The 20,380-nt window shown below is 43.6% G+C and overlaps 1 protein-coding gene across 1 annotated transcript in view; it reads right to left on the bottom strand.

Annotated features, from left to right (window-relative positions):
• EXT1 (exostosin glycosyltransferase 1) overlaps positions 1–20,380 on the bottom strand; it is a 201,306-nt gene that overhangs the window by 17,457 nt on the left and 163,469 nt on the right. The window contains exons 5-7 of the mRNA XM_009321691.1: positions 8,515–8,608; positions 5,629–5,736; positions 1,221–1,340 (exon numbers count right to left, since the gene is read on the bottom strand). Coding sequence (XP_009319966.1) covers positions 1,221–1,340; positions 5,629–5,736; positions 8,515–8,608 — 322 coding nt within the window. The remainder of the gene's footprint in view (positions 1–1,220; positions 1,341–5,628; positions 5,737–8,514; positions 8,609–20,380) is intronic.

The following is a 20,380-nucleotide window of genomic DNA, read 5'->3' as shown; positions in this document are numbered from 1 at the left end:
TGTAGGGAAGGGGCAGATGATACATGAGGCACCCTGATTGCCCTTAAGGGTACTTCTGTAAGGGTAAATTAGACTGCGAGCACTGGCACATGGTCTTCCAGCTTTGTTAGTCCGATCCTGGCGTGGGCTGTGATAATTATCGCTATCTCATCAGTGCTTATGGGGAGTTTGAGGATGCAGACCAGTTCCCACCAGGCAGCACAGATGAAGACATGCTCTTCCGGGCGGAGGAGAGTGTTGCGAGGATAGCTATGCCAGGGGCTCTGAAAATGTTCCCTGGCTGGTTTTCTTCACTGGCACAGAAAAACCTAAGAGACTGTCTTGCAGCAGCTGGAGGTAGATCAGCCACGGGCAACCTGTACTGCAGGCAGCAGCACTCACTTGCAGTTTTCAGGGGAAAGCAGGCACAGCGGGAAATGTGGAGCTTTACAACTGTGCACAAAGATGGACGCAACTACAGAAGCATTAGCATAAGACAAATGCATTTGCACCTACAAAGTAAGCCACTTTCAGTGGTAAAAGTGTGTCAAAAATTTATGTGGAAAACTGCAAAACAATTAGAAGAGAAACCTGCTTTTGAAATTGTAGCCTGGGCCCTACTTCTAAAGAGCCTTTCATCTCTCCTCTGTCTCTGAATTCAGAAAGGATTCTCTCCACATTTGAGATCATCTGTCTCCCTGTTTAATAGCAGTCTGATTATGATTATTTATTAATATTTTATAAGGATGATCAGGCCTTTCCCTTATCCTGTGTGTGAAGATAAGACACAGTGACTTACAAGCCCCCCCTTTTCCTTCAGCCAGACCAATGGCCCCATCACAAGGCATCAAAATGTTCAGGAGTGGTCAAGGAAGAGCTTTACAGTAATATTTTTTCCAAAATGAATTCCAGAAAGGTTTCTCAAAGAAACACATTCACTACCAATGACAAGGAATAGTGATTCATAAGCCATAAAGCCTTGTGAAGGCAAGATCACACATGACAACTTTTCCATGTGTTCGGTCGCTCCCATTTTTCATTGTGTCAGTTTTCTGATGTGGATTACGATAATGAAGAAAGCATTTCCTTAGGGGAGAAAACTTATCAAGATGCTGAGCTTTCTTCCCAGTGACCAATTGCATGTCATCAAAACCAAGGTCTGACGCCAGCTGAGGACAGGAGCAGCTGGACAGGTGCAGAAACCTCGCTGCTCGGCAAGGTCCCAGACAATTTTTACTCACCTCTAGTGTAGTCAATACAATCTTCTCAACTGAAGAAAAATAAGCCTCCCACAAGAACTGTGTCTGCTGTCTAAGTGCTAGGATTTTATCCTGATGGATAGACCTGATTGTAGAAGGAATCTGTAATACAAGATGTAATATAGTCAGAAGCTTCAGAAAACAACGCAATTTCATCAAATTAACATGCTGCTGACAAGCCCTCTCCTCTATTAGCAAGCTGCACAGCTTCAGCACTCCTGTCTGACAGAGATGCCTGTGTCAACAGTTAAAGCCTCGATGTAAAACGAATGAGACACAGCCCTTTATAACCTTTGGTACTGAATATGAATTTTTTTTAATCTGCTTTCTTTTAGTTTTTGGTTATTTTATGGTAACAAAAGCTCCCTCTCCCAGCGCTGTGGCATGGCACAGTAAGGAGCTCCTCCATACATCCCTCATGCACAAAGCTTTTCACGGACCAGTATTTCAACAAACTAGTACCTGCAGGTCTTGAGAGTCCAACAATAATCCCGACTCTCAAAATACATTAAAGGGATCTGGAATTGCATTTACCGCAGCAAGGCAACACTAAGTGCCCTAAGGAAAACACAGCAACATCTTAAGTAAGACTCCACTTTTTGGGAGCCTGTGGATCAAACTGCATTTTACTAATCACTGTGGGTGGAAAGAATAATGTCTCCCACACCACCTGTTATTCACAAGGGGAAACACCGCTTCTTTTTTCCCCTCTCCATTAAATCAACACATTAATTCTGGTATAAGTTGCCTTACAAATAACCCAAATTGTCCTGCTGCAATGCTTTACCATTAAAAAAGTAACTGCTCACTGGATCGGGAGGGGAGGGCTTCACTTCTATGTCTTTCCCCATCCCCACGTCCCTCTTCCACACTGGGGGGAACTAATGTACGTACATGTCATTCTTTAACTTAGGACCTTGACCAAGGCCTCCAGTACACCACTTTGACAATGCAAATTGATATTATCAAGTGAATTTAACTGCAGTTTGCTTCAATTACAAGGGCTACTCACAGCATTAGAAAGGCATCTAGGATATGTTGCTGATTTGTCTTCATTTTTTCTAGGAATGAAGAATTGTGCTTTTGCGCCTACTTTTTTGTGATGTCAAATTAGGCGACTGTCGTGGTTTAACCCCAGCTGGCAGCTAAGCACCACACAGCTGCTCGCTCACTCCTCTCAGACACTCATTTCTCATAAATCTTTTACCTAAATCATTAGTTGTAAAAGCATATACCTGGGCTGTGTATTGCTTTTTGCACATCCCAGCTCGTTTGGAAGTTTACCTGCACCCCACCACATCCTGCCCTTTCCTGACCAGAACACACTTTGCTTATTCCTAAAATATTGAGAGGTGGCAGTGATCATTATTTGCTTTCACATGCTCCTGAATCAAATGATTTCACATGAAACATTTTCCTGAAGAAAATTTGAGATTTTAAGAATCTATATGTAAAAAATTTCCACAAGAATCAGTAAATTCTTTACTGCGTTGTCTGCATCCAGGTCTGGACGCTGTCCCACAGGACCACGGCTCCACAGTGTCAGATGGGTGCAGTGTCAGACGGGACAATCTCTGCTCTCTAAGACCTTCATCTCTTAGCCCTTCACCATAGAGACACTGCTAACTATAATAGAGAATTTGAGCTTATAAGAGAGTTAGCACTACAGCAAGGTGGAACAGAAGAAAATGGTTAGACTGTCGAAGACGGTACTTTACGTTCCTTTGCTATAGGCCCTTTAGGTAAAATATAGGTCTTTAGGTAAAATATTCCCTGCAAAACTAGTATGAAAGATAGAAGCTAAAAACATGTATTAGTACATGTTTTCCTAACTGATCACGTCACTATTCCAGAATGGTAAATAACTGCATCAAATTTCATCTTTTGAGGTGAATATTCTTTCTTTTCATTATTTTTCCAGTAAGTTCCAATAAGAAGAGAGATAATGAACATCACCTGTACTGGCTGTACGTGGATGTGTATTGATCACACCTGGGATCATTATCAACAGCAAACACATGATCAAAGTCACTTCACAGTGGTGATACGGCTGTGATACGGCCAGTTTTTTTTCTAGAAACTCATTCATTTCTTTGCATTATGTGCAACCTTGCGTGTGTGTGCATATGTGTGAGCAAGAAATAAAATCAATACTCATTCCCAACTACGCCTGTTGAAAGGGAAGGCTGCTCTGACTGTGAAGGTTACTGCAAGAAGTTATGATTTTACAGACCACACCGTGCTTGCGAGTGCCTGCAAACGCAGTGCCAAGGTTAAAAAAAAGCCTTCATGCCTGCTCCGTTACGACAGCTGGGAAGAAAAATCAGAGCTCCCATTTTAACTGCATTTGCCTATTAGTTATTAATCTACTTGTCCAGAAAGACAGGTGGGGAAAATGATGCATTAATACTAATCTGGCAGGATTACACTGGAATTATTAGAACTGGATGACGTCTTAATAAAAGGTCATTTCAGTAATAAGTAGAGGGAAGGGAAAAACCACCCTGCACAAATAAATGCAGAAAGGCTGGATTAAGCTCTCCTAGCGCTATGATGAGGAGAATATGCAAATAAAAACATCCGAGCTGCTCTCAAACAGGAAATGAAAAACTGTAACATAACAAAAACATTTCCCAGAGCAGACATTCAGGCCCTCTGCCAGCTCTTTAAAAACACTGTTAATAACGGTGCAGTAGCTGTTCAATATGGAAGCAGCTGTGAAGAGAACGAATGGCATGTTACCAGAAAGCATGAAGATCAGCAAATTATTATTATTTAAAGAGAGGAATAATTTTGCTCAGAAAAATGTGCTGTCCACAGAAGCAAAAATCAAATGGCCCTTTTATATTTGCAGCTTGTATCACATTAAGGAGAATAGGCAGCACTTTGCAAGGCTTGCTAGGCCATCTCTTCACAAATATTTACTTCTTCAGACAAGTAAATAGGCATCTAATGAGATTTTCAAAGGTACTTCATTTTTGGGGTGCCAAGACACCTGTACCTTTGAAGGCTTCTCTCCATGGATGACAATAGCTTGCCACTTTGGAAATGAGTTAAATTCAACCATTAAAAAAAACCCCTCTTAAGTGGCTACTTAGTGGCTATTCCAGATCTTGTGGATCTCAGCTTCATGCTGGGCAATGGCGTTTTATCAAATGCTACTTTGGGGAAACCACTTTTTCAAGAAGTTTTCCTAACATCAACTTCTCCACATACTCTACAGAATGTATTTAGACTATACAATCCACTAGGGAAACGGAAAAAAAAAAAAACTAATGAAATTTAAAACCAAAGTAGATGCTGAAGGTAGCAGGGAATTTCTAACTTCTCAGCCCACTTTTGTTCCATGAGCTCAAGGAGATTAACAATAAGTGACATGAACACTGCTTCAGAAAGCAATGCTACATAGTCCAGACATCAGAAAAGGGACAGCTTCTGCTTCCCACAAAACTGTTAGGTGGTAACTCCTGCCTGAGAAAATACCTGCTTTCCTGAGGAGTCCCTTCAGTACTTGCCAGCCAGACACACAGCGCTGGTGGGACCCCTGAGGATTAAGTGGCTACTTAGTGGCTATTCCAGATCTTGTGGATCTCAGCTTCATGCTGGGCAATGGCGTTTTATCAAATGCTACTTTGGGGAAACCACTTTTTCAAGAAGTTTTCCTAACATCAACTTCTCCACATACTCTACAGAATGTATTTAGACTATACAATCCACTAGGGAAACGGAAAAAAAAAAAATCTAGTGAATTTAAAACCAAAGTAGATGCTGAAGGTAGCAGGGAATTTCTAACTTCTCAGCCCACTTTTGTTCCATGAGCTCAAGGAGATTAACAATAAGTGACATGAACACTGCTTCAGAAAGCAATGCTACATAGTCCAGACATCAGAAAAGGGACAGCTTCTGCTTCCCACAAAACTGTTAGGTGGTAACTCCTGCCTGAGAAAATACCTGCTTTCCTGAGGAGTCCCTTCAGTACTTGCCAGCCAGACACACAGCGCTGGTGGGACCCCTGAGGATAAACCATTTCTGAAGGACTAGAGCAGAATCCGCCTTCAAATGTTTTCTGTTTCATTGCAGCACCCGGTCCAGGACAGCTCTGCCTCAGAGAGGCATCCAGGTGCTCCACGCCAGAAGAAATTTCATGCTCTTAGGAAAAATAGAAGTGTCTCCTGTGTTTTAAGAATGTGGCCTGGTGGCTGCAATGACCTTCAGGTCAAAAAATGAATGATGTCATATTAAATGAGTTCATAGCCAGTATGACACAGACAAGCCCTTCATGATAAAAGTTCTTTTACAGCCCTGACCTTTTGGATTCATCTTCCCCGTCCATTTAGATGGTGGCAGCAATAATCAACTCATCCACTGAAGGCCACGGTCTTTTTCTTACCTGTAATAACAATCTCTCATCGCCTATGACGGCAGCTTGGTTCCAATCAATCACTTCCGAGAACGGCAACTCCCATCCGTTGCTGAGCATAACTGGGACGCAGGCAGCCTGCACGCACACAGAGGCATTGCAGCCGTTAGCGGGTACCCGACCACTAGGGCAAGCTTTGAGGTTCGCACCATTACTGTCATTTTCTGCACAAGCTCTGAGCCGGCTCTCGTGAAGGTGGTCAGAAGGAGAGGCAACGTGGCAAAGAACACCAGAAGCTAGAGTACACAGGAGGGCAGCCCAATTTTTTACGTTTTTCCATTTTGCGCTTATTCATATTCACTGAAAGGTGGGGCTTGCATGGAGAGCGGCATCTGAAATCTGGTGCTTACACTGCCAGACGAGGGCAGAACTGTTAAAATGCTGCAGATGTAACACCGGAGAATTTAATACAAAATGATGGCCACCCTCGCTGCTCTGTGAACCATTCAGCAGGGACCTAACTCCCTCAATTTTTATAGTATGTTGCAAGACAACCCTACAGAAAATACAGATCATATTTAATTCCAGAGCACTTTTTCCACAAAGGAGTGAATTCCCTATCCTATTTGATATCAACTCTCCAAACAGAGGCAACTGCACAAACACAACTTATCTGTCATCACCTGTCCACAAAAATAAGAATTGCTTTCTGTCTTAAAACAAACAAAAAGCATACACATTTATTATCTATTACGTACCAGTATGATCTGTCTAAATTATTTAATCTTTTATGAGTTGTACAAGTTCCTCTGCACAGACAGCACGTTTGCGAATATTCAGTAAATAGGGCAGTATTTCCGTAAATAAATGATCGCCACTATGTTCTGGTCAGCCGGATCACAACATAAGATCCAATATGGTTTGGATGTAATGCAAGAACCTCCGGACGTGATGCAAGAACCTACCACCAGAGGATCTGCATCGAGCCTGTGCTCTGGTTCAGTTTCTTTTGGATCAAGCCAAGCTTAAGTGCTCTGAATTTGGTCCAGACTGGGGTCATTCCCTCCTGTACCTCCCAAAAAATGGTATAAAGGGGAACTTTTCAGATTGTTGTACCTTCCTTGGTAACGTATATTACACACAGGATCTTAGACTGGTCGAGTCTCTGCATTACAGCAGTGTTTATAATGTGTAAAGAATTGTGATCTTCTGTAAGGAAATTACATTAGTGCATCAAAAAAGCCAACCAGAAAACACTTAGCAATGTGTTTTCATGTTTAAAACATTCCACTAATGTGGATTACGTCTTTCAACATGACCTGGAGCCAGACAGAAATTGGGAATTCATCATAATCGGTGAATACTGCTGCTAGCTTGCTAGGAAAATCCTCAGTGCCTCTAGTTTATCATCATTGACCTGGAGCCTCCAAGTTCCAGTACAGTGAGGTACGCTCCCTGCTTTCTTCTCCTGAGACTATGTATCTAACAGAAGCTACATGACTTGTGGCCCAGATGAGAGAAGAGCTGAGCAGTGCTCTTTAGGAGGATCTGAAGTGACTCGTCATCCCAAATAAGCCAGTCCCACTTCTTCCTCTGAAGAGGCTGGAGAGGGAACAGCACTTTGCAGGCTATTAATCTTCTCCTGAGTAGGAGCAAAGAGGTAAGTCACAGTCCAGAACTTGGATCTCAAATGTGACAGCAGGTGTGGGGTTCAGTGGTTAAACCTAAATGTCCAGCGCATTTGGGATGCTCTAGGGTATCCAAGAAACCCATCAAAGGCTGGCAGACATGACACAGGATCTACTGGAGACCTTCTGGAGAAGCAGCAGAGAGCCAGAAGGGTACCCCTGGGCTTCTAAAATGACATTATACACCTACACTTAGGTACCTGAATCCTGCTCTGCATTGCGGTAAACAATACTCTCTAATAGTGGCTGGGACATTTTGTGGTTGATGAAGAGAAGTAATGTGATGCTATTCATTAACAGCTTTACTGCCAATGCTGGGCCACTTCCCAAATGGCAAAAGGACACCCGGAGGCAGGACCCTGTAAGGCATCCTCATTTGCTATCTCACTGACACCAAGAAGGGCCTCAGCCTCCCCTTCCCTCCACTCCAGCCCCCCTGGAAATCCAGATGCCAGTCCTAGAGGGGAGCTGCAGCATCTCCCAAGATGCTCTGTATGGCTGACTGAAGATCCAGGACCCCAGGGCTGAGCTGATGCTTGCCAAAAAAAAGGTCACAGCAGCTGCAGCCAGAGTAGGTCAGTGTCAGGCTTGATCACTGTGCTGCCAAGCCTCGCTGCACAGTGACTCAGGAGCCCCTTTGCGTTGCCCTCTGCTGCTGGCCAACAGCAAAAAAGGGAGACCATTAACCAAAATGTTTTTAAAAAGTGAAGGGGATTCAGGTGCTGTCCCAGACACACTGTGAGCTCATCAGCATATATCCACCTTCATGTGAAGCTTCTGACTGGGGTTTACAACCTCCAGGCAACCTTCTGCATGTTAAGCAAGCACCATCTCAAGACAGGCAATGCATAAGCAAGTCTGTTTTGGCTAAGTGAAAACAAAAAGCTATTTTTACTGCCCCAGGGCTTACTTGTAGAGGCCAGTGTCTCCCACGGGAAGTCTCACAGCTTGGTAAAATACTGCTCTAAACTGGTCCAAACTTTCAGCCTCACCACATCCAGGGAAACCCTTTTCCTGGAGGTAATGCAATTCAACCTTCAGATGAGCTCAGTGCTGAGCCCCTCCTGGGAAGAAGCTGCCAATTGCTCCAGAAGTATGAATAGAGGCTTTCGCAAAGTGGATTACTGTCCGCTAGGGAAATGAAACACATTTCCCTCCTCCCCACCTCCTCACTATTGCACACTGAATTGCAGCCAGCGTAGCCGATGCTTTAAACTGCAGCTCTTACCTGCAAGGCTTCCAGAAACCTGAAAGAGCCAAGCCTGCGGCCACGGGGAACCAGACAGAAAGTGGCATTGTGCAGCATTTCACGGTAATCATACCTAACAAGAACAGGGGAGAAAAGAGAAAATTCAATTAGCAGTGAGTCCTAGAGTAACTGGGCGTGAAAATGCAAACAGCTGTTGAGACACATCTGGATAAAATAATCTCTGACCAAGACCGCTCACCACCAGGTTAACTAGCTCCCTCCGTGCACGCGTGTGTCAGCCATCTCTCCGGCTCCTTTTTGTTCATCCTCAGGAGCAACCACCATGGGAGAGAGCTGGGAAGAGTGGTAATGAAACTGAGGAGGAAGGAAATAATTTTGCCTTTGCAATAATCAGCCATTTCTATATAAACAGGCGTGCATGAGTTCTAACAACAAACATATTAAATATTTTGATACCCAAAGCATTGTTGCGGCACTTCTGTGACCCTGATTTCTATTCAGATTTAGTCAAAGTCATGCATGTGTTCATTTCTGCGCAAGAGGTTTGTACAAAGCAAAAAATATCCGAACTATGCCAAAGAAATCTTCCCTTATCAAGCAAACACTAAAAAAGGGACCGGGGGTTACAATGACTCACTTGGTGGTTATTGTCAGGTATGGTGAGAGGGACAAACCGCCCAATTTTGGCAATTAACCACATAGCTGCAATGACCCCTGCTCCTCCAAATTAAAACTTTAAGGGCTTATAGACACTCCTGGGTTTTTTTCTGATTCCATCAATCACCTCAAAACCATTCACCAAAACCACACATCAAATCCTAACAGTTTCCAGCCTGTTATTAGCTAACTGCACTTCTGGCAAACCCACGGAACTGTGAAAGGCATCAACCTTGTCTGAGACAAAAGGATCCAGATTAGACACCCTCTGTTCTCCAGAGCGCCCTGGACTCTGCAGACAGATGTTATTTTGACAGTAACTTGTGGCACTGAAATTTTCTAACACTAATAATCTAATTTAACCGTAGCCTGCAGGCAGAGCAATTATTTTTTGTATGTGTGTATATGTGTATGTATGTATGTGTGTATATGATTATATTTTATATATAAAAAAGTCCGGATCAACGTTTGTATTCTCACACAGGCCAGACAGATGGGAGTAAGCCAATTTTCAATTATAAGCTCCATCTTTAGGAAGAGACATCTTGCAAAGGCCCATTTGCTTAAACAAGCGTGTATAGCTAATTTGCACAAGAAAAGGTCACTGTGAATGGATTAAGATTATCTCCACTGAGAGTAAAATAAAAACCCTCGTTGCATTAATTAAAACTACAAAACAGACTTCAAAGTACATTTTTTTTTAAAATCCTATCTCAACTTTTGTTAAAATACATATATACATATTCCATCTGAGTGGCAGCAATTTCTTTTTCTCTGTGTGGGATAATGATTGGCAGCCATGTCCCAGCTCACCAGCCAGCAGCGACACAGTACTAGGGGAAAATATTAGGAAACTGGAATACCAAGAAAATAAAAAAAGTTGCCATTTTTAAGCATTCCTTTTTTGCATACCGAGAGGTCTGAGGCTCATCGCTTTCACTGCATATTGTATGACAGAAAATGTTTATAAATACCAAAAACAGAATACCCTGTAGGGCTAGAATACGCCAGTCAGAAGTCCCCCATCATTAGCTAGCTAAAAATGTAAAATCCTGTTAACATCCTGGAATGCAACAATATCCACAAAACATCGATGGCAGAACCAGAACACAAAGAAAAGCAGAGAACGAGGCCAGCGCAAGTGAGTCCTCCATATGCCAGCGACGTCTTATATTGGGCACCTTTTCTTTCATATCTAATTTGCTGATATTAGGATAGATTTACAAAGGAAAAAAAAAGAAAAAGATTTTGTTGGCCATTTCCCACCTGGCAACCAGTTAGCGTCTTACTCCCATTTGTGCGTTTTAAAGCCTAATGTGTGATTTATTGCTGAGCTCTGGAATAGCACTGTTCATGGTCATCAAGCAATTTATCTACAACATACGTACACAGAGAGCCTCATCCTAACCTTGATGAATGGGCACAAAATTTCCACTCACTTCAGGGACAACCCACAAATACAACAGGAGCAGACCCAGAGTAAAGCAATACCCATCGAGAGCTGCTGCAGTGAATGAATTGCACCAGAGCTTCTCATGAACAAATTTCTCTGCAATTTCAACCCAAATGTTTTAAGGTGACTCGACACAATCTTTGAGCACAGTGCTAAGGGACTGATTTCCAGTTTAATCCCCCTTAGCAACCACTCCAGCATGAAGCATGTGTTTGAAATCCTTACACACAAGATGCTAATTTTACTCCGACTAGTTCATGGGTAGCACGCAAAGCAACGGGGACACCCTGCCTTAGCTGAAAGACAGAAGATAGCCCAGTATGTTTAAATACGAATTCAGAAACGCCTTTCACACAACACATGTAGCCAGCCACAAATACATAAACATCTCTGTCAAGCTGCAAGCATAGCTTTGTAATTTGAAGCATTGCTTACAGAGGAAATCATTTACGTGTACCAAATAGTACTTCAGAGTCGAGTCTGCAGCAGAGATCATTTCATGTTTTTCTCAGACTTCCAGGCAGCATTCGGAGGAGACCTTGGCCACAAAAATGTCACCTGGTGAATGAAGCTCAGCCCACAGGCCATGGCGGGGACAGAAGGCATCAGGGCAACCCTCAGTTTCAGGCTCCTTCCCATTCAGCCCCATAGGAACCATGCACACAGCAGGAGGTTTGAGCTTTGCCGGTGTTTTGTCGGGGAGCAAAATTGCTCATGTATGATTGGCATATTTTTCCATATTGGAAGCATACGTGTCTCACCTGAAAGCATCTCTGCACTTCCCTTAACTCTGACTTGAAATACTTACAGTGAAGTCAGTGAGATAATCTCTATGCTTAAAGGTAGATATAGGAGTTAAATCTTTGCTGGACTTGAAATTTCTCCTTCACTTCTCCAGGAGAGAAATCGGAGCTGGCGCAGACATCCAGGAACACGCTCTCAGCTAGAGCAAGACACTTGTACATTAAGTACCAATCTGGCATCTATGCAAATACCAGTATTGCATCAACGACGGGCTTGATTTCCCCACCATCTTCACTGACTAATCAACAAGACCTCAGGGAGGCAATGAAGTACTATAACCCCGCTCACAACTGGCGGTGGGGCCTTAAGTTACAGAGAAAATAGTCAAGTGTGTAGAAGAGGTTCTTCCAGAGCCTCCTCCTCTTCTCCCCTGGCAATGGGGGTTATATCTGTTTTCAGAACTACTTATTTCCATTAGCTGGTAACATCTGAAGATGGCAGGGAAATTTGTTACAGTCTTCCAGCTTGCATTGCTGTGGTTTCTGCAAACCTGGAGCTCTCAGCTTGTGGGGACAGCTCTGCATTACCTGCCTATCCAGACGCTCTGGTTTTACCGGGCTACGGAGGTTTTTCAGGCTCCACTTGCAGATGAGGAATTGCAGCGAAGACCAGCACCGCGGGGCACCATGTGGGCAGCCGGCCGGGCACTTCTTCCTTACTGTGCTGCTTCGGTGTCACACTCCTTCTGGCACTTTCCTTTACTGCTGGCCGTTAATCTTCCCAAGCATTTACTGTAGGAAAGCTTTGAGAGGAGTCCTCTGCTTTGCTCGGAGGGTATTTATTTCCAGAAAGCTCCTGGCTTCCATGTTAGAAGACTGCTGGGGAGAGGGGGGCACATGCTTATTGCTCATATTCCTGTATTCCTTCATTCTGCATGCTTGCACGGAGGTAACATTTTACTGCCAATTTTAGGGTCGGCTTGGCCTGGGCCTCAGCTGCATCATTCGAACGTGTTAAAATCCAAAACGCATATGCCTTTAAAATGACAGTTGGGGCTTGAAAACTAAAATAGCTGCAGATTTAACCCAAAGCTGGCACCCCTCTGTAAGGATCAGCAGTGTGTTTTATTAACTTTCAGGCTTCCTTCTGTAATGATTAAGTGCACCTTGTTCACAGCTAATACCTTTTTAGGCAGCATAAACAAATAGCTCTATTTGTAATCAGTTCTAATTTATTCACACTTTAATTGAAATATCCCCTCCCTGCTACCACCCATAGCTGAGAAAACATGTTCGGCCCCATCTATCACGCAGGTGTAAACACTGCAACGCCGTGCGGGCAATTATCCGAAGGAGAAACACTGCTCAGCCAAATGCTCTTACCATTTTAACTTCTTGATCCAACACATTGCTTCTGTCTTTCCCCATTCCGCCCCCCCCCTTTCTTTTTTCTTCTGATGTGCCGACCTTGTCAATCAGCACCTGGATTAGAGAGCTGCTTGGGATTCCTGGTTCACCATTATCCCGAGGAGCCTGGGCAGGCTGCAGAGGCTCTGCAGTGACTAATCAGCCATGCCATACATTCCTTCTTACAGCCTAAGCATTTCTCCATGTCACTACACTTAAGAGATTATAAACTAGCCTGGGAAACATTTTCACTACCAATTTTAATATAAACTGTTTTTTTCCAAAGCTACGTCGTCATCACCACTGATTGAAGAGAAGTCTAAAAAGATGTTGGCTGTTTAGACCAGCAGATATGTCCAGCTACCTAGATGTAATGATTATCATTCTTTAGCCAGCTATATGTCACCTGCCACGTAGGAATCACAAAGCAGTGTACATATTTTCTTAGCTAATCCTCTGAACACTGATATGGGATACCATCACCATTCCCATTTCATAGATGGAAAACCTGAGATACAGATGACTGGTGGCTTCTCCAACAGCTAGACAGACCTTGGGAATGCTAACCTAAACGTCCTCACCTGCCTTCCTCCTCGCTGGTGATACAGCACTCACGGAAAACCAGCCGTATGTTACGGCTATCAAAATTCAGATGGAAATACAGGAGCAGAACTCAAACCAAATACAATGGGTTTAACCCAGCAGTACATATTTTAACAGTGCCACACATAATCCATCTTTTGGAAGATGCTGGAGCTCATCTTTGGCAGGGAGTATCAGCACATACCGCCGTAGCTGTTTTTTTCTCTCCTGAGCCAAAAATTGCGATGGCACTTAACCAACTATGTCCAGGGCTCCCGCCCTGAATCTGCAAGCCCACGAACGCACGCTGCATGTTCCAAAAGTCTCTGCATCAGTTCAAGTGCTACAACAAAGACAGATATTAAACACCTACAACGCAAGGCTAAGTGGCAGAGTGTTTCCCGGTTTTCCAGTATATTCAGTTTCAGCTATTAACCAATCAGCCAGTTTTCCATGTGTGAATGCTTAATGCAGATGGCTCTGAACTACTGGCTGGAGAGCCTGAAAAGAAACCTACTCTGTCACACGGAGCATCTCGTTGCTTGGTTTCCATTAAGGTATGTTGGCTTTTAAATAAACTGTCAAGTAAAACTTGGCATTGAAAACACCAAGTGAGTAACTGTCTTTGTAGAAAAGCTGACAGCTCAGCTGTGCGTCAGATAGATAGCTGCCCAAGACTGAGCTTGAAAGGCTAACGTATCCTACTTGGAAGGGTGCCGTCACCGCGAACTGCTTGCTTTCGGATTTACGGCTGCGCAATGCTTTGGGGTGATCTTAATGCCAGTTAACAGGCTACTGGCTGGCAGTTCATCTCCCTCTCCGCAAGCGCTGGTTCTGGAATTAGAAAGTTTGGAGGTGCAAAAACATAATTGGAAAACTTTTTTCCCCCTGCTTAAAGGGCTAATTGATTTCACAGGTGTTTAATTATCATTTGCTGTGAGATAATACCTTGTAGTGCCATAAAAAATGGATTTAATTTTCAGGTGCTTGCAAAACCATTGCCAAAGCCAAGTTAGAGCTAAAGCTAGATAATTATTCTATAAATCAAACACACTGCCTTCTTTCTTTGAAATTTTTAATACTGGGCTATAATGATATCTGACGACCTTGAAACTAACATAAAAAGGATTTTCTTGCCAAGTGCTGAAAGGCAGCCATTGGAGTATTTCTTTCAGCTTGGTTCATTACCGCAGCAGCCGCCGCCATGCTGCCCTGGCTGCAGGACTCCAAGGGATGCTGCGGTGTAAGTACAGCAGCAGCGTGCGTGAACAGTGACTTCGGCACACAGGTAATGGCCGAGTACAGGTGTGAGCATGAGCCCAATCTGAAAATGCTGCTAAATTAATGAAAATCCTGCCTGATTCTTCTAGGCCTGGCAATGGAAATGAAACTCCGCAAACATCCAGCAGCTAATGTCAAGGTACAACTGTTCTCTCCTTTCCATGCCAGCATCTTCTTTTAGTTCAGAAGGTTGGATTAACAAAGAAAAACAGGGAAGTAGAGTTTTCACTTTAATGTACTGCTAAAGGAACTTCATTACAGTTAAGATGGACAGTAACCATTGAAATTTAAGTCACGTTTAAAGTCTTCAGTGACATCATGGTTGGATTCAGTTCACTTCGATATTATGCACAGAAACATTTGGATACACAAGCCATTGAAGTCAAGGTTCATTCTAACAAATAAAAATGCTCTAACGATTTTTGTCTAAATATTTACACAGAATGCCCTGTAAATCTATATAGTGCATGCAAAGCACGCACAACATTTGCGCTGCCAAATACTATCCAACTGGCTCCCAGTATGGCGGTTACACCACCTAGAACAAGCAGTCTTATACAGTAGCAAATGTGGTCTCGCCAACATCATTTGATGTTTAAAGATAACTGCTTATTTACGAAGTGTGCCAGAGAGGGTTCGTAAGTAGCGTGTCAGAGGCAAACCTTGCTGAGGTGCCTCCCTAGGCAGTGTTACGCCCCAGTTACCAGCAACCTGCTAATAGCATCGTGTAGTGTTTCTTCTAAAACCAAACGCTGGCTTCTAGGCTTTGAAGTCCTCTAAGAGCACCTGTTTAACAGCAGCACCTCGCTGTGCTGGCAGCAAGAAAACTCACAACACGCCCGAATAAGAAAAGTCCATGAGGAAGCAAATGCACCGCTTGCTTGTATCTTCCGAGGAATGTAAATGCAGCACCACATATTGTGAATTCAATACTCTCTAGATCGGGGGGAAAGCACTGAAGATGCTGATGCTCACACGCGCGGATGCACGCACAGGAACACACGCACACAGCCACAGGGTAAGATTTTACATGGACCCACCTCCCTCGCCACCCCCTCTGAAGTGACATAAATGTATATGAATCCTTTGCCTGAAATGTGCCCATCTGGCACTTATTGCCCATCAAGCTACTGGACTTTACAAGGTAAAGATAAGACCAACCTGTTAAGATGATCAAGTGGTTCAGGCAGGCTTTTTCTAACAGGATTCTTCTAACAATAAATTACACCAACACTTTGCATCACTATGGTACCTCTACCTTGCCATTTTCTGGAGATCACAAACTCCTTTTTGAATATTTTAATATAAAGAACCTCAGCCTGCCGGCAGGAGAACAAAGCAACATCTCCATTTCAATGATGGGGAAACCACCACACAGCCTGAACCTGGGCTTCATCTACTCAGCCTTGTTCCCCAGTACTCCGCATAGAAAAACGCAGGACTAAGTTAAAAGTAATATCTAACTCCTGACAGTGTGCTTTGGCGTTCCAACAGAGAAGTAATATCCTGGGCTGCATCAAAAGAAGAGTGGCCAGCAGTTGGAGGGAGGTGATTCTCCCCCTCTCCTCTGCTCTGTGAGACCCCACCTGGAGTACTCAGCACATGAAAGACATGGACCTATTGGAGTGGGTCCAGAGGAGGGCCAGGAGAATGGTCAGAGGGATGAACACCTCTCCTAGGAGAACAGGCTGAGAGAGTTGGGGTTGTTCAGCCTAGAGAAGAGAGGGCTCCAGGGAGACCTTATTGTGGCCTTTCGATACTTAAAGGGGGCTCATAAGAAAGACAGAGAGAGACTTTTTACCAGGGTCTGTAGTGACAGAACAAGGGGCAACAGTTTTAAACTAGAAGAGGGTAATTTGATTAGATATAAGGAAGATTTTTTTTCTGATGAGGGTGGTGAGATGCTGGAACAGGTTGCCCAGAGACGCTGTGGGTGCCCCATCCCTGGAAGTGTTCAAGGTCAGGTTGGATGGAGCTTTGAGCTTTTGAGCAACCTGATCTAGTGCAAGATGTCCCTGCGCATGGCAGGGGGGTTGGACTAGATGATCTTTGAAGGTCCCTTCCAACCCAAACCGTTCTGTGATTCTACAATTCTAATTTTTAAAATTGGGGTTATTATATTCTGTCCTTCACAGAGTGACTTTGTTCGGACTTTAGCTTTCTCCTAGCAGTGAAACAGTGTCAAACACTTGTCCTAAATAGCCCTATCTGGTCCCATTAACTGACCTCACATGCTGTGACAGTCCAGCTGTGAACATCTTTGGGGTAATTTCCCACTGCAAAGCCAGTTTTCTTATTGATTTATTCTCTAACTTAAAAAAAAAAAAAAAAAGCCCACTACTGGAATTTCAGTTATTAAAGCATCAGTTTGGATTAAAGACCCAAACAAAGAAAAATCCATACTGCATTTTCTGAACAAAGAAACGAATTTTAGCTCATCTGCCACCCACTCTAATTTTGAGATTACAGGACATACCTGAAAGTCTCAGAGTGTGGAGAAATAAAAGACTTATTGTGAGATCTCTTACCTGTCAACACCTGCGAGCTCTGAAGCCGATGATTCCCTCCTGCCTGTCAAAAAAAAAGGCCTCCAAATCTTTCTTAATTATTTTTAAATAGCTCTTTATTGAAAACTTGAGGCTAAAAAATGCTGAAAAGGATCAGTTTTCTAGAGTTTCATGCTTCAGTATCTGGGGCTACTGAATGTTTTAACTAACCTAGAAAGAGAGATGGTTGGTTACAAGCCCTGGATAGTAAAATATGAATAAAATCAGTGCTCTGCACCCGTTTATGCCACAGTCCAATAACTGGACCCAGCAGAGTCCAGAGGACTCCGACATAAAGAACACTGTCCTCTCCGTTAAGCTGCCTGTAGGATTGCAGGATAGTAGAGAAAGTACAAACCCCTGAAGATTGAATTAGAAGGGGTTATCGTTTCTATTCTTGCTTTGAATGTCTGGCTGAGCTCTTTACCAAACGATTTAGAACAGTCCTTATGAAGCTTATCATTTTCTATTCAGCTCCACAGATTTTCCCATTACGGCTATCAAGCTCCTAAGTGGCTTGTTGGCATCTTTAAAAGTTATAGTCCTCCAGACGCAACATCTAAAAATGGAAAGCAAAGATGATGTGCAATACAAGCTCTAATTATGCAGGAGTTCATTTCTATGAATGACTGGATTTGTTTCCAAAAAAAAAAAGAGAGACTTTACACAGGAACTGCTGGCAGAGCCCCATGTTGTCTAGGCATGCTGACCCAAAATGTGACCATGCTTAGAGGAAAAATTAGTTCAGCAAATCCATGGAACAACTTTTAATGAAATAGAGAAGTGATTTATTTTTACTCATAAGAAGTCAGCTGCAGCTTAGTCCCCAGGAGTGGTAACATCACAACATATCTAGATACTTCAATAGTTTGGTTGTTTATTAGTTCTCATATTTGCCTTCATCTCAGGATCTCAAAGTATTTTCTTTCTCCTTTCTATAAATGAGACAAAGCTACCTCAAAAATAGGAGTAGGACACAAAGTGTGTGTGTGTGTGAAGAACCCTAATTCTGTGTATTTTGATTTTGTAGCACTGAACTTTAGGGTGAAACCTCAGCACTGTTACAGTCCAGGGTGGGTTTCCACTGACTGACAGCGGGTGCTGATCTTCTGGACTTAATGAGAACTAACTTCTGCAATAAAGCAGTGCAGGAGTGTGAACTGTGGAAGGGCAGGGAAGTCCACAATTTTTTTCCCTATTGCAGTCAACAGTGAGTATTAAAATAATTTTCATTTTCTAAGTGTCCTGGTTTCAGCTGGGATAGTGTTAATTTTCTTCCCAGTAGCCGGTACAGTGCTGTGTTTTGGATTTAGGATGAGAATAATGTTGATAACACGCCCATGTTTTGGTTGTTGCTGAGCAGTGCTTACACTAGTCAAGGACTTTTCAGCTTCCCATGCCCTACTGACTGAGAAGGCTGGAGGGGCACAAGAAGCTGGGAGGGGGCACAGCCAGGACCCAAACTGGCCAAAGGGACATTCCATACCATGTGACGTCATGCTCAGTACATAAACTGGGGAAAGCTGGCCGGGGGGGCCGCTGCTCGGGGACTGGCTGGGCATCGGTCGGCGGGTGGTGAGCAATTGCACTGTGCATCACTTGCTTTGTGTATTATTATTATTATTATTATTTTATTTCAATTATTAAACTGTTCTTATCTCAACCCATGAGTTTTCTCACTTTTACTCTTCTGATTCTCTCACCCATCCCACTGCGGTGGTGGGGGGAGTAAGCGAGTGGCTGTGTGGTGCTCAGTTGCCGGCTGAGGTTAAACCATGACACTAAGAGAGAGAAAAGAGGAGATAGCAGGAAGAACTATAAAAATGCACTGGTAATTGGTTTTCAGTTATGCCTCCTATTCCTGTCCTCAGTTTTGTTAACATAAAGCTAAATCAGGCCGCGCCATGTGCGGTTTGAGAACTAGGACTGTGCTTCACAGAGTGGCCAGGTAAAACGGGATCTGGCATTCCAAAGATCTGCTCCTTCTCTGTGCTCGCTCACTTCTGCTGACTACAGTAGAATCAAACTTTTCTATTATTTGCTCTTCTCAGCAAAAAAGGCAGCTAGAACAAGAGCATGGCTCCTCTGCATCTCTGCATCACTGAGTCCCCTTCAGAGCCAGACTCTCCTCTCCTCCTGAGCCAGAAGAAAACACGAGCCGCACACCATGAAGTGTAAGTTTAGAATTGCAGCTGGCTTTTGTTAGGTGGTTTTTACCTTTTATAGGGTTGTTTAGGCAACTCCAGTGGTCTTCAGTTGACGTTACACCAGATCAGGGTGACTGTATACCATTCAGTAGGGCTGGAGAGAGTCTTACCCACTTTCAACAGGACGAGGGGTAATGGTTTCAAACTGAAAGAGCATAGGTTTAGATTGGACATAAGGAAGAAATTTTTTACGTTGGGGGTGGTGGGACACTGGTACAGGTTGCCCAGAGAAATTGTGGATGCCCCATCTTTGGAAGTGTTCAAGGCCAGGTTGGCTGGGGCTTTGAGCAACCTGAACTATTGAAAGATGTCCCTGCCCACAGCAGAGGGGTTGGACTAGATGATCTTTGAAGGTCCCTTCCAACTCAAACATTTCTATGGTTCTACGATTGCTCATGGTGGCACATGGGACTTTTAGGTCCCAGCCGGAGCATGCAAAATTGCTGCCTAAAAAACCCCACAAGCATGTTTGCATCCATGCATACTTACATGTACACACTTCCGCACTATTTACGAAGGACTTTCCTTTGGAAGCCACTGATGCACGTGCATATTCTTCTTCTCCTGCCTGACCCTGCCCTGACACACAAAGAACCTCACATATGATTTTTGCAAAATTAGTTTTTCAAAAATCAAGGCCCATTTTGAGAACAAAATTAAAGGAATAACCAACGAAAGCAAACTGAAAACCTCATTTTGAAGGAGAGCTCTTCTCGAGCGTGCAAAGCGAGTCTTTTGAAAACCAGTCTGCAAATGTAAGTGCAAAACACTATTTAAACCAAACCATATCGCAATTCTGAGCGCCGCTTTTAATTTTGCTCCTAAGAGTCCCAGGGAAACCACATACCTGCTGATGGTGAATGCCTGACTGCTCGCATCTGTAGCCCTAATGCATCACTGCAGTGTCAGGCATCTGAGCTATGTCAGAACCAATCCTAAGAGATGCAGACGGTGTTTCTCAGTCCCTATCGACGCCCACTCCTGCTCCCGGCACTCAGCACCGCACAG

This window comes from Pygoscelis adeliae, unplaced genomic scaffold (genome assembly GCF_000699105.1).
Source record: "Pygoscelis adeliae isolate BGI_AS28 unplaced genomic scaffold, ASM69910v1 Scaffold111, whole genome shotgun sequence".
Taxonomy (NCBI): Eukaryota; Metazoa; Chordata; class Aves; order Sphenisciformes; family Spheniscidae; genus Pygoscelis; species Pygoscelis adeliae.
Note: the sequence above shows the minus strand (reverse complement) of the source record. Positions and strands in the feature narration are given on the sequence as shown.